At 38.1% G+C, this 14,993-nt stretch overlaps 1 protein-coding gene across 4 annotated transcripts in view; it reads left to right on the top strand.

Moving 5' to 3' along the window:
- The window catches only part of Slc16a12 (solute carrier family 16 member 12), an 80,234-nt gene extending 67,371 nt beyond the window's left edge, over positions 1 to 12,863 (top strand). For all 4 annotated transcript variants that reach the window (XM_026415234.2, XM_026415233.2, XM_077798941.1 and 1 more), the window contains exons 4-7: positions 2,479 to 2,622; positions 4,205 to 4,784; positions 6,908 to 7,167; positions 10,892 to 12,863. In XM_026415234.2, the coding sequence (XP_026271019.2) occupies positions 2,479 to 2,622; positions 4,205 to 4,784; positions 6,908 to 7,167; positions 10,892 to 11,154 (1,247 nt within the window). In that variant the 3' untranslated portion in view covers positions 11,155 to 12,863. The remainder of the gene's footprint in view (positions 1 to 2,478; positions 2,623 to 4,204; positions 4,785 to 6,907; positions 7,168 to 10,891) is intronic.
- The last annotated feature ends 2,130 nt before the right edge of the window (positions 12,864 to 14,993 follow it).

Below are 14,993 nucleotides of genomic sequence, written 5' to 3'. Positions count from 1 at the left end.
GTTCAGAATTTGTCTCTCAGATTTTATCTTTTCATGCATAAATCTTCTTGCTTAGTAAAGTGTTGGGGAAGGATAAGATTATATAATCAGGAGCTAAAAATATTCATTCACTGTGGCTATAATTTCATTCAAGAAACCTCAGAGGTTCTTTTTAAAGGATGTAGAGTGTTCTAAAAATTCATGGAAACCAACATTGCATTGGTATAGAAGGAGAAAACAAACTTTGATGTTTTTCTTTTTATAAATTTCAATCACAATTAGCAATTGTTAAAGTTTCTAAGATCGGATTAAATTGGAACAATCTGTGTATGGCCTAGACTCACTTAATCCTTTCACTTAGAAGAGTTTCTAGTACTCTAGAAAACTTATTTCTTCAAGTCATGTCTCAGTGGCAAAAGAGAAATATTGTAATATTCAAAAACTCATATCTTCATTGATTCCATTCTAGTTTCTGACTCATATTTATTTTTAGGAAAAAATGTATATTCTCAGGAGTCAATTGAATTGTGCTGAAATGTATTTCTTGGGAAGAAGTTGAGAGCAATTGTAGAACTAAAAACAGATTTCATGAGAAAACCAATTTGACTTTTTCAACTAATAAAAGGTCTTAGGAGACCAAAAAATAATATATTTTGGCTTTGGAGCCTGACATTTTTTTTTTCCCTCTTCAGCTATCACTTGATTTGAGGGTCATGTTGTTAGTCACAGCATTTGTATCAGCTCGCCAAGAGGCTGTCTGTCTTTCTCAGAGGATATGGGTGACTCATTTCCCTCACTGTTATCTTTTGGAGAATATTTGTAATCCCCCAAAGAGGGGTAAATGGCTTTAAGTGACCGATGACTATGTGAGACTTTGAGGGTCATGTCAGAAGCAGTGTATTTAAGCTCTGTGCAGGAATGTGAGAGCCCATATATGAATACAAGCTAAGTAACTCCACATCATGTCTGACCACAAAAGTGGGAAGTTATACTCCATGTATATATGATATGTCTAAATACATTCTACTGCCATATATAACTAAAAAGAACAAAGAATTTTTTTTAAAAACAGAATGCCAGAGCTGTTGTTATACCCAATTATATATTCTTACCTGCTCACTAGGTCAGATAATACTAGAACATTAGAGTTTAGAGTATGGACAAGAGACTGCTGAATCACATCTGGGACACCCGCTGGACAAAATTTGCCATATGATGAACAGAGAAGTGAACCTTATTCATTGAGGGTGTGTGTGTGTGTGTGTGTGTAAATTTTGATATAAATTTTGTCACTTTCCAACAAACATAGTAGGACAACCTTGAGAATTCTGTATGTTCTTCAGAGATTCACTCATTCCTCTTCTCCAAGGGTTATATATATAGCTGATGTCTGAGTCTACATGAACATTGCAGTCCACCTCCATTTTAAACCTGCTCGGTACAGAAATGATCATATTATACAGCTGCCCAAAGCATCAGCTTTTCTGATTTTATTCTTAGAGTACTGGTGTCTGCATGAATTTTTCTTCAGGAAACAAACCACCCAGCTTTCCTACCCATCAATCTTGCCATTGTCTGGGAGACCAAGGAGTTATAAGATGAAATAACCCCATACTTAGCGTCAGTTGCCCTAAGCTGTACTTCTTGGTGACCACAGGCAGCTATATACCTCTTTTCTGGCCACATGCAGCTTTAACTAATATTCTATAAGCCTTGAGGCCAACATAATTCAGATTTACTGGTAAATAGCAGATGAAGTGAAGCCAACCAGAATGTCACCATGCATGTAAAACAATTTCCTTAGAATTTTCTAGGCTTTGATCTCTCATCCACATGATGGCAAGCCTGCATGCAGTGCCCGATGGAGGGATTTATCTTGCATTTTCAACCTGGTCTTCTGCTGCATGACATTGCTGGTGGCACAGGGCTGCCCACTTTCTTTCTCCATCAATTAACTGTCATCAACATTGCTGATGGTGTATGCCAATAGTACATCAAAGATCCTTGTTCAAGTGACATGTAATTTAAGTAAAGAGTTGATCCACTATTTAAAAAACACCCTATGGCCCTGGGACCGTGGCTGTAATGGAATGAAGATAAGGAAGAGGTACTGAAATGCAAGGTGGGCCGCGTGAGTTTTATACTGGCTCTGCTGCTTATTCTCTGTCCGGTCATGGACAGGTCACTTCTCTCTGGGCCTCAGTTTCCAAAGCTGTAAAATCAGTGAGGTGGGCTTGGTACTTTAATGGTTGATTGTTAGGGTTGTGGTTGTAGCCAAGTGGTAGAGTTCCTGTCTAGAATGTGTGAGGTACTGGGTTCAATCCTCAGTACCACATAAAAGTATATAAAATAAAGGCCTAAAAATGTTGTATCTGCTTAAAAATAAGTAAACAAACAAAGGTTAATTGTTCTCTGCCCTGCCAATGCAATACCACAGCCTTCTCACAGGGTCCACAAGACATTTCTGTTGAACCTCTTTTTTTTAAATTATTTTTGAAGCTCCACTTGGGAGTGCTGTCAGTAACCACTTATCCTGTCAAGTGGGAATCATGCTGGGTGGCTTGCTTGCATCTACTGGTTTCATCCTGGGCTCATTTGCCACCAGCCTGAAGCATCTCTACCTCACTCTGGGAGTTCTTACAGGTAAGGGCACTTTGTGCCACTCATCTCACCCTCTTCCACTCAGGTATTGCCAAGCATACAACAGAGCAGTGATTTTTAATGCACAGTTTAGCTGACATAGGTTATGTCTGCCTACCTAGCAGTTAAACAGAGTTGCAAATGCTATTGCACTACCCTAATGAAAATGTATCACCACCTTAATTCATTCATAGGATAAAAGTAACTATTACTTTTCTCTTCAGCATTAATATATGGCTGAGGTTCTGTATTCAGAAGAAACGAGATTTCACTCAGCACGATATAAGTTTTCAGCAATGGTCATTCTCCTAATTTCTTTGCCAAGACATTAAAATACTATCTGTGTTTAATCTGAGTTTCCCTTGTTTTATGATGAATATCATTATCTAGTAAGTAGGAATTGCCAATTTAAAAAAGATAGCCCCTTGTGAACATTCCTACATTACACATAATTTACATTACAGATAATTTATAGCACCATTCTCAATGTTATACAAGCATTGCTTCAGAGAATCATAATGAATTCCATGCAAAGAGAAGCATCACATGTACTTTCCATAAATCACACTTAAGGGACTGTGTCAGATCAAGATGGCGTTGGTTGGTGGAATTGGAATAGCAGTTTGCTCATCATTCAGAAGAATGTGGAGAGTAGCACCCAGTCTTATCTGGGTACTGTGCATGGATCAGGCCAATGAAGGATGTAACCTTCACAGGAGGCTGTAAATCAAGCTTAAGAAAATATATCCACCCCTAGTAACCTGAAGGGCCTGACCACTAAGTGGTCAGAAATCTTTTACCAGGGACTGTCCTGGTTTTAGCTCTGAAAGTCCCATATCCAGAAACCCCTAAGTCCAGGCAACTCTAGATTGCTGACCACCCTGCACTGTAGATGGAAATAGATCTGAGGGGTTTTCTTCTTTCCCTTCTCTGACATTCTAGAGGCCATGAAATCTAGGCTTAAAGCACTACTCATTCTCAGGGGCTTTGTTTTGAAACTCTGTTTGTGATGCCTTGATGTGGCCAATTACTCTTAAGGAGGACCAATCAAGTCCGGATCTTAATTTAAAAAGTAACAGAAGCTGAAAACCTTTAGAAATCTGTGGACTGTCAACATTTTTTTGCTGACCTTAAGGGATATTTGCAGATTGCTATGTTCATAAATAAAGTTGGCATAATGTTTCCTGACTATATGATGCAGTCATATATGTTATTTCAATCCTAACTCCAGAGTGGTCCATATTATCAGTGTTACATCTTCATAGGCAGTGAAGATTACAGATAATTTATGGCACCATCCAGATTTTCTAATAAATTCCAGTTTAGTATGTATGATGATTTTTAACTTCTTCATTTAAAGTTGCTTAAGAAATTATATTTTTCTAAGAAGAAAGTCACACATATTCTGTATTTTGAAAATTATGGGTGACTGGTGAGGGGAGACTCATTTTCAGCTTGGTTTACAAAACAGCTTTTAAAGGATTTTGCAGAAGGTGTGGCTTTCTATAATCCAGATCTTCTGAGATGGCTTCTTCCACTGGCTGCTCATGATGTTCCAGCACTCACAGAGTTCTCTTTTTCCCAGGTCTTGGATTTGCACTTTGTTACTCTCCTGCGATTGCCATGGTTGGCAAGTATTTCAGCAGACGGAAAGCCCTTGCTTATGGGATTGCCATGTCAGGGAGTGGCATTGGCACCTTTGTCCTGGCTCCTGTGGTTCAGCTCCTTATTGAACAGTTTTCCTGGAGGGGAGCACTCCTCATTCTCGGGGGCTTCGTTTTGAATCTCTGTGTTTGTGGTGCCTTGATGCGGCCAATTACTCTTAAAGAGGACCATTCAAGTCCAGAGCAGAAATGTGACTGTCGAACTCAGAAAGAAGACTGTAAGCGGGCAGCTCCCTATTCACCTTTGACCAAAGAATGGGCGCAGACCTGCCTGTGTTGCTCTTTGCAGCAGGAATACAGTTTTTTGCTGATGCCAGACTTTGTTGTGTTAGCCGTCTCTGTTCTGTTTATGGCTTACGGCTGCAGCCCTCTCTTTGTGTACTTGGTGCCTTATGCTTTGAGTGTCGGAGTGAGTCACCAGCAAGCTGCTTTTCTTATGTCCATACTTGGGGTGATTGACATTATTGGCAATATCACATTTGGATGGCTAACCGACAGAAGGTAAAATCCATGAAAACACAATCAATCAGTTCCCCACTAGGGGACCTTGAGTCTTGAACTTCCTCTCAACCCCTGACACTATAGAATACCTACATCTGAAGAAGTTTAGCAGGTCCTTGGTCTCTGAGGGCCACTCCCTAGATCATGGGTTAGCAAGGTTTTTATGTAAAGCAACAGAGAGTAAACATCTTTTAGGTTTGTGGTCTTTAGCACAGCTACCTAATATGGTGTTGTAGCAGCCACAGACAACGCGTTAACAAATAAGAGTAGCTGTGTTCTGTTGAGACTTTATTTATGCACACTGAATTTAGAATTCTCATGATTTTTACATGTCACCACATATCATTCTTTTGATTTTTTCCAATTATTTTTAAATGAAAAAAAGTCATTCTGGGTTCACAGGTAGTCCAAAAACAGGTGGCAGGCTGGACCTAGCCAAAATTTGCCTACCCTTGTTCTAGATGGTTTACAATGTTGAGTCTAAGTTGCAGAAGCCAAGGGTAACTACAAGTTCTTGCAACATATTTAATTCCATCCCAAGTAAATGTTGTCCTCAAGCAAGACAACTTCTGGCTGGTGTTATGGGTTTAATTTCTTTTTAAGTACCCCAGAGAGGGGCTGGGAATGTGGCTCAAGTGGTAGCGCACTCACCTGGCATGTGTGTGGCCCAGGTTCGATCCTCAGCACCACATACAAACAAAGATGTTGTATCCGCCGAGAACTAAAAAATAAATATTAAAAAAAAAGTACCCCAGAGATTGACTTGCAATGGGAAGAAGAGCAGAATCCAGGCAGGAGGGCCAGATACCATAATAATCCATTATCTGTAGCCACATATTTATGTTTGACAGTGAAAATAGTAAGTAGTTCTAAGTAGACTTAGAAACCAAAATGATAAGAAAACTACCAAGTAGTGTCTTCAGCAAATGCTCATCTGTTTGGATTGAAGTGTGTAGGTTACTCATGTCTCCTAAATGAAGGACTCTTTATACTTAAATTATGACTTGGGAGAGCTATGTCATGAAGGTTCTTATAAGTTATGTCTTTGGTAATTAATCAGGTTCCAAATGCCATTCTCCAGTGTTATGAATACAATATTTAGGAGTAATTCCAGTTTTTTTTTGTGTGTGTGGTGCTGGAAATCGAACCAAGACCTTGTACATGCTAAGCAAGTGCTCTATCACTGAGCTGCACCTCCAGCCTCTCCACATTTTTAACTAAGGAGGAAAGGGCGGAGGAAGGGAAATCTATAAACAGCAATTCAGTGAGAAGCAGCTTATTGTAGGTCTGCAGGAGGATCTCTAGTCTGAGACACGTAAGACATAAGTTCTTGTGCCTGCTCTGCCCTTGATTAGTCCTGTGACCCAGGGAAAATCATCTAACCCTCAGATGCTCAAGGGTCTTCACATGTCAAATAGATCAGTGCAATGTTTACTGGTCAACCTGATACCATTTTGTGAGGCTCAAATAAGCTAGGAAGAGAAAAGTGTTTATAAAACAAGCTGCTAGAGTTGACATTGTAAGAGTTTCTGAAATAATTGGTGTTGTAGATGGGTTTGGAGTTACAGAGGAAAAGTAAAATGGAAGTTCCACTCACTGGGAAAGTTTTAAAATAAGACTTAGTTGTAGTACAAGGCCTTTGTCATCTCTGGCAATTCATTTTAATGTCTTCATATTTCAGTTTCCCCTTTGTATAGCCACTTGAGTTATATGCAGATACCAATAGGTAACATATCTAAAGGATTCAATATGGTAGATGGCTAAAAAGTATTAATATCCTGACACTCTGCATATTTCACAGCTACCTTTAGAGTAAGTCTGAAATTGGTAGCCTTCTCATTTTAGAGTGAAAGAATTTGAAGTTCAAAGTAGGCAGAGTAGATGATAGAACTGATTTCCATCTTCCACCTTCCTTATTTTATAGCACATATTCTTTCTACCATACTGTGCTTCCTGGGAAGATAGAGTACTGTATTTGCATATGCCAAAAAAAGACAGGAATGTGTAATGGGGGAGCCATCCCTATAAATAATTGCAATGCTTACTGCTGCATGGCCATGGTTTTAAAGCTTCTGTATAGCAACTGTGCATCCTGCACTCATTCCTGTTTTTCAAATCCACAGGTGTCTGAAGAATTACCGGTATGTTTGCTACCTCTTTGCTGTGGGCCTAGATGGGCTCTGCTATCTCTGCCTTCCAATGCTTCGAAGTCTCCCCCTCCTGGTGCCTTTCTCTTGTACCTTTGGCTATTTTGATGGAGCCTACGTGACCTTGATCCCAGTAGTGACTGCTGAAATAGTAGGGACCACCTCTTTGTCATCAGCGCTGGGTGTGGTGTACTTCCTTCATGCAGTGCCCTACTTGGTGAGCCCACCCATTGCAGGTAAGTGTTCAGAGATCCCCCAACCACTTTTGTCCTATTGATTGCAAAGAGTGAATCCCTCTTCATAGACATACACGATGAAGATTTTAAGAGAGTTGAGGAAGAATGAAAGAGAACAGGATGCAAGAGCCACCCCAGAACATCATGATCTTACCCACATTCTTGTTTTTTCCAACCATATGGGAACTTTAGCCTTCCTGGAAAGAAAAAAGTCCCAAATTAGCATCTCCGTTCCATTCCACACTAATCATGGGAGCAATGGAATGGAGCAGCTGTTCAGATTTCTAAGTGAGTAGAGCACATTCAGAAGGAAACCTGGTGGGAGGATAGGGTTCCAACAGGGGGCAGTGAGGATGAAATGAGAAAGTGCTGGTGGCATAGTGGGGTGTTTTGAGTGACAGGCAAAGAAGCTGGGCTCTATGTCCTTCAGAGACTGTGGAGAGTATTAACGTTTTTGTGCACGGGGGTAATGGTAAAAAGGATATGACACTAGGTTCCAAATAATTACTAGGACAAAGAAAATGAACATGAAATATCTTACTAACAATTATTTTCTTTGCAAATTATATTGATAATCCACTGGGTTAAATGAAAATATATTAAAATCAATTTCTCTATTTGTTTAAAAGAGAGAAAGAAGTAAAGGAGTACCAAGATAACATATTCTGTATCTTCACAGTAGTACTATATATCCATATTTATATGTTGTCATTTTTTATATTTATGGTATCAAAATTCATATTACTTTAAACTAAATAGGGCAAATTGTACCATATATAAATTATATCTCAACAAACATGACTTTAAAAAAGAAATCTAGTTCATGAAGTATTTTAACAGTATTGGGCACATACTAAGTTTTTATAAATACTTATATACTAAATATTTATAACCTGATAAATAATGGCCATTATTATGATTCATTAAAACAACCAGCATCAAGCTATTTCATAGTGGGGTAGGAAGGAGGAGCATGAGAGGAATAGAGGAATTCCAGATAGGGCAAAGGGGTGGGAGGGGAAGGGAGGGGGCATGGGGTTAGAATTGATGGTGGAATGTGATGGACATCATTATCCAAAGTTCATGTATGAAGACATGAATGGTGTGAATATACTTTGTACACAACCAGAGGTATGAAAAATTGTGTTCTATATATGTAATATGAATTGTAATACATTCCATTGTCATATATAACAAATCAGAATAAAGAAATAAATTTTTAAAAGGATATTTTAGAAAGATGTGATCTAGCAATTAATCCAGTGATTTAGGATAGAGGCAGTTCAGATTCCATTGTAATAGTTCAGGAATCAATTGATAGAGGCTTAAACTAGGGTTGATGCAGGAGAAGTGGAAATTAACTCTGGGGACAAGGAGGAGATTTGAAAAAACATAAACTGAATTCAGCATAGGAGGATGAAGGGGAGAGAAGGAAGTGAAAGATGACTTAGAAAATAATGTCATGATTGAAAGTCATAGGGAAATTGGAGACAGTGGCTTTGTCTGAAAAATAACAAATTTAAAGTTGAGATGTATTGAGATATCTGAAATAAACAGGTGAAAATACTCAAAGGAGTTATTCAAATAAAATATGTACTTTAGGGAGTGAAGAGATTTGGATATACAGATTTGGGAGTCATCAAGTAAAGGATCTAGCTGTAAAATGCTAGCCAGGTATAGTGGCGCATGCCTGTAATCCTAGGGGCTTGGGAGACTGAGGCAGGAAGATAGCAAATTCAAAGCCAGCCTCAGCAACTTAGTGAGACACTAAGCAACTTAGCAAGATCCTGTCTCAAAATAAAAATTTTTTGAAAAGGGCTGGGGATGTGGCTCAGTGGTTAAGCACCTCTAGGTTCAATCCCTGGTACAACAACAATAAAAATCTGTGAAATGCTATAGAAACTGGGAGCATGATCAAACAAATAATTCCACAAACATTTACTGCATGCATTAAACAAGTAATCCAACAAATATTTATTGCTTTTATAACCAGCATGGTGTTTGGCACTGGTGATTCAGTAACAAACAGGTCAGAACCTATTTCTTCTTTCTGGAGCACATGGTGTAGACCAGTGATTCTGGGAATCCTGCATCCAAATTTCCTAATACCTTTGCCAAAATTTGTTGCAGATTAATTTGTTGCAGATTCTTTGAACTTTTCACCTAAGATCTGAATCTTTGGGGGTAAATTCCAAGAATCTGCATTTCCAACCAGCTTTCTTATGATGTTCATGCACACTAAAGATTGAAAGTAAACGGTCTAGATTATTATCTGTCTAAATTAAAACCAAGAGTGAACAAGATAGGCAAGAGGAAAAGGACCCAAATACTTGCCTAGGAAGAAGGGAGTTTCTTGAGGAAGGCAGGATTTCTGCTATTTGCTGCTATTATGAATGCACAGTTTAAGGTTATTTCCAAACCCCAGGTGAAAGTTCCTTATCAGTCTAAACTCCACAATATGGGATTCCGAGTTTAGTCTTCATTTTTGGAAACGGCCCTCCACATATTCCCATGTCCTCTCTCCAAAGCTAATTACAGGGCTTACCAACATTTAGGAACAGTATAATTCTGCTACATATCACAAAACCCAAATGAAATTGGTATTCCTGGACCTTTTTCCCCAAATTCTGGCAAATCAGATATTATACACATTAATGGAAGTTAAAGGATTAAGATGTGAGTTCCTGTCATAATAATTTTCTTGTTTATTTATCTTTAAATGAGAACTCTCCACTCAGTCTCTATTTGGTACTTCAGAAATACATGTGTAAATCAGGTGATAACTAAAATGTTTGAGAATAGCTGAATTGTAGAAAACTTTATAGGACATAAAACAATTTCTACAAATGCCATTTTTGACTAGTAGATTTGAGATGGGCAAAAGGAGAAACCAAATACTTCTCTGGTAGATTTCTTGGCATGTAAGCCAAATTTGGAGGAATTAAAAAAAACTTTTTGTTAATCACAAAGTAATTATCTACCACAGTTCAATTTTATCACACTTATTCTCTGATCATTTTAGTCCATATTTTGCATATCATACACCTGGTTTTCCTCAAAATTTAAACCAGGATAGATGTTGAGATTAATTTGTTGCAACAAGAGATAAAGGAAGTAAAAACTGTGCTTACAAGTGTACACCTTCAGAAGTATGCTTTTGCAACATCTATGATGGTCTGAAATTCTGATTTTCAAACTGGATGGGATATAGTATAATTTTCAAACTGGATCCAAATTAAGATTTGGACATTGCTCCACAGCCTATTATATTATTTAAGATAGTCGTGGGAGCTGGGAATACCACTAACACTTAATGTGATAATATTTTCTTAACCCCCTGAATTATCCCAGCTTCAATAATCTGAATGATGTTGAAAGTCACAGGATACACAATAAAAACTTAAGTTTTTATCTTTTCTACCAGATTTCCTGGGTTTACTAATAACTAATTCTTACTGTGTGATTACTAAGTACACAGCACCATTCCAAATATCTCACTTAATAACGACAATCAATTTGTTTTTAGAAGTTGCCCTAAAAAATAGAATGCATTTCTCAGTTGATGCACAATATTTTTAGGCGGTCTGCTTTTTGTCTCAAAATTGTCATGTTAGCACTAGCGATCTATTGTTATTATCCTTACAGATTATTCGATTTGCGAGTGGGTAAGAGCAGTGATTGAATTTTCAACTTAAGGATGTAATTTTGCTGCTGTTTGTTGCAGGATGGCTGGTGGATACGACTGGCAGCTACACTGCAGCGTTCCTTCTCTGTGGATTTTCAATGATCTTTAGTTCTGTGTTGCTTGGCTTTGCTAGACTTGTAAAGAGGATGAAAAGAACCCAGCTGCCATTCCTTGCCAAAGAATCTGATCCCAAGCTGCAGCTTTGGACCAATGGATCAGTGGCTTATTCTGTAGCAAGAGAATTAGATCAGAAAGATGGGGCTTCTGTGGCTACAGCAGCTCCTGGTTACAACCTCACATGACCAATGGCCTTCAGCCTGGGAATCTTTGGGGCTGATGGAAGAAAGGCCACCAGACTGGGCATATTTCTGAAGCATTTTATTTTGGCAGAAGTATTGCCTTCTAGGGAAATCATTATTATTGTTTTGTTAACATATTTATAAGGGAAAATAGAAAAAAAATAAAGAAAGCTGGACTAGCCTAGAGTTTCTTCGTTTGTAATTTGGACTTGTAATATTGCTCTTTGGGGAATGGAAGGAGTTGATAGTGTTGGCTGTGATTAAGGGTAGTTCCAAGGCATAGCCAAAGCAAGTGACCTGGCAGCAGCACTGTAATCCCCAACACTCTGCTCCCATCTCCACCCCCTTCATCCCCCCTCAGAAGGCAAACAGAAACACTGACACGTGGGATTGCTTATCCTATGCAGTTTGCAGAAGTGAGGGGGGTCATCTTGGGTGTGCTGGCAGAGTGTGAAAATGCCAATCCTTTTCCAAGGTGGAGTTCCTCATTAGGGTTTTCAACAGGGTGGTTAAAGCATACTTGAGATTCTTGCAAAGGTAATGATTAATATAAAAAGAGACCCCCGTCCCCATACCCCTTTCTTAGTCTTCCAGCTAGCCCTTGCTTCTGCCAATGGGTAGATATCACTTTGAGAATCCATGAAATGCCATGGTTGGAATGGCATCTTAAAGGGTAGCTGGTAAGATCTGTTTGAAATTGCTTGAAATGGAAAGCTCCTTTCCTAAGACTGTCCCAGGCACACACCTCTGTTACTATCACATACTAACTGTAAATTCAGGAGGACCTGTCAAGTCACAAGGGCAGCCTTTCTATCTTTTCTAAAATATTAATGATGCCAAAATTTCCCACTTTTTTTCTTCAGAGTGAGGGGGAAAAAAAACAACGCTCATTTAAACTGCAGACACATTTCTGCTAGGAACAGACAAATGTTGGCAGTATTCCAACTGAGCAGGAATTGAATTCTTGAATCAGCAGGTCTCTGGTGAGCATTTTCTTTGCAGATCAGACATTAGATTCATCATTACCCAGAAGAGCACTTGGGGGATTTGAACTGAAAAATATTACCCTAGAGATATTCTGAAGGTGAGATCCTGTGTTCGTTCTTGGTGCAACGCCTAGTGCTTTTCATCTCTTTATGGATAATAACTAGAAACCTAACCCACTGGATTATACTAGTTTATTCATCCCCCAGATACCCCACTTTCCAGTGTTTTGGGATCATTTCTGAGTTTTCAGATCCAAGAGGAAGGTTTTGGAGAGAGACGAGAAAGGCTAGGTCCCCCGGTTTATCTCTAGCTGTTTGAAATTCACAGAGTTGTAATCTCAAGTCCCAAGTCATGTCAGATCTATAAACACAGATGAGTTGTATAATTACAATGGGGGTGGGGGTGTGAGGTTAATTATTAAAGAATTTAAAATCCAAACTTCAAAAAAATATTTTGACCCCAAAGACCATTTAGCCCACTATCCCTCAAGAGGCCTCTCCAATGACCTGCCAGGGTTACAGGAATTAAAACAAAGAAAGGGGGAAGATTTGAAGTTGGCTGAAGAGTCCTTGCTTGGAACTGGATTATTTCACCAAATTAATTGTTAGTTTATTGCCTGCAGAATGAGATACTGGCTTGATTTAATATTTCATAATTGTTTTCCAAAAAGAAATATGAATGTTGTCTGTTATCTCTTTCCACAGTTTGAGAATTGAGTTTTTGAATCCATGGAATTTGTCATTTGAAATTTTAAAAAATATTTTGAAAAAATCTGTAAAAAAAAAATCAAAGTTAAAATGAAGTTATATATGTTTGGAATAGCACTTTACCTTAAATATCATTTCTTTAATCTTTAAGCCAAATATTTTTTAAAATTTAAGTAGCTATAAATACTCATACATATTTTTTCATAGTGATCACAGTAAAGTTTTTGTTTATGTGCTTCTATAATATAATTTCTCTAAAGTATTTATGAAAAATGAGCATAATGAGAGGTTTTAAAGATTTGTATAAAATGATTTGGGATATTGTGACTTTGTACATGCATAAAATTTGCATTTTACTTTCTCTCCTGGAGCAGAATTTTCAGAAAGCCAGTCAGAAAAATGTAGATCCACAATATTGCCATCTGCTCAGAATTTTACTGTTAATGTTCCATATATTTATATGGTTTATTTCAAAACTGAAGAATTCATGGGAATGATGTATTTTATGGGATCAAGAACAAAACTGTAGTAGAATGATTCTACATCTTGAATATTTCTTTATATCATTGTAAATTTTACTTTGGAATTGACTGAGTAGAAAAGCTGAAAAAATTACCTACTTTTATAGTTGTGCTCTACTTTTGGGCCCTTTGTTCAGATTATAATTTCACTAATAAATTAGATATGTATGCTAATATTTTCCTATTTCAAATAAAATGAGTTTATAGTCATATGCTTGGAACAATTTTTTCCTTGGACAAAGGGTTTAGACAGGATGGTGAATGAGTTTCTCTGGTAATGCTAAGATGTAGGTAGGCGATCTACAAAATTCAAACCCTTTATTGAGTACTTCTGCTGTGCTAGCTACTCTACTAGGTGCTTCCTATGCATTGTCTCATTTAATCCCTACTAACCTATATCATTACAGTTTTGTAGATATGGTAACTGAAGCACCAGATCCTGTAACATTGGAGTACTGTTCAATGCTGGAACCTTTGGTGCCTACTCGGATCATCTTTTGTGAGTTCAAGAAGCCATTATGAAGTAGGCTCTCCCTTTGGGCAGATAAAAATCCTTTGCATTATGCTTCAACTTTCCAACCAGCACAGAAGGGAAGATTTTAGATTGGAAATTTCCAAGACTTTTCCCAAGAGATCTCATCAAAGACACTACTTCCAGCTAATTTGCTGGTGACTGACCCAGGCTTTTCTTTGGGAGTTGGGGGATGGAGATATTGGGGAGCATACTTTTTCCCCAAAGTGAGTTCCACCTTCTGAGTGATCTAAGGCATGCTTTCCCCGTCAGCAGTGAGTTCTTTCTGAAGTGCCTGCGCCATAGTCGGTGTCTATTTGGCACTCACCTTCCTGGTCCTGATAGATCTAATTCTGAAAGTATTTATTGAAATGAAATAGTATGAATTCAGGATAGATATCAGAGTTTCTCTTCTCATGCTTCAAAGTTTGAGTCTTTTTAATTTTTTTAACTCCACCAGAATATATATTTTTATACCTGTTACCAGAGCGCTAAAAGTCCGTCCGTGACAGTAATTGTGATTCTGTCTCATAGTACACAGAAGTATTTGGTGGCAGGATTGGGTATTAAATAATGACAAAAGAATGACATTTAAAATAGAATACTAACGAACATTCCAGACATGTACAAAAGTAAAAAAAAAAAAAAAATTTAAATGAATTCCATGCGCCCATCCCACAGAAGCTACAATTCCTACAATTCCTCCCCTTCAAAGAAATAAGTTGGAATATATTAACATGTTGGTAGAATATGCCTTCCAGAATAACTGAACTTGCTGCCCAGAATAATGGAACTTGGCAAGAACAACTTTTCATACCAGCAGAGGGCATGGGTGGTTGGTATACTGTCACCTATTAATGGGCTCCATTGCTCACAAAGCAGACTGGGAACCCTTTTTTGCTATGGACTTGGAATCTGAATTGAGGGTTAAAACTTCCTCCACTACTCTATATCCCTCTTGCAGGCTTATATACCCGAGGCCTAGGATGACAATAAGGAGAAAGTGCACTCGAGGTCATTATTTCTCTCATTGTTCTTAATTGATTAAGAGTCTAGGATCTCTTTGAGGGGCCTGGGACCTAAGATTGGCCTAAAATCAAAGAAAATTACTCTATG

The sequence above is a fragment of the Urocitellus parryii genome, chromosome 5 (assembly GCF_045843805.1).
Source record: "Urocitellus parryii isolate mUroPar1 chromosome 5, mUroPar1.hap1, whole genome shotgun sequence".
NCBI lineage: Eukaryota > Metazoa > Chordata > Mammalia > Rodentia > Sciuridae > Urocitellus > Urocitellus parryii.
This window is presented reverse-complemented; position numbering and strand designations above follow the sequence as displayed.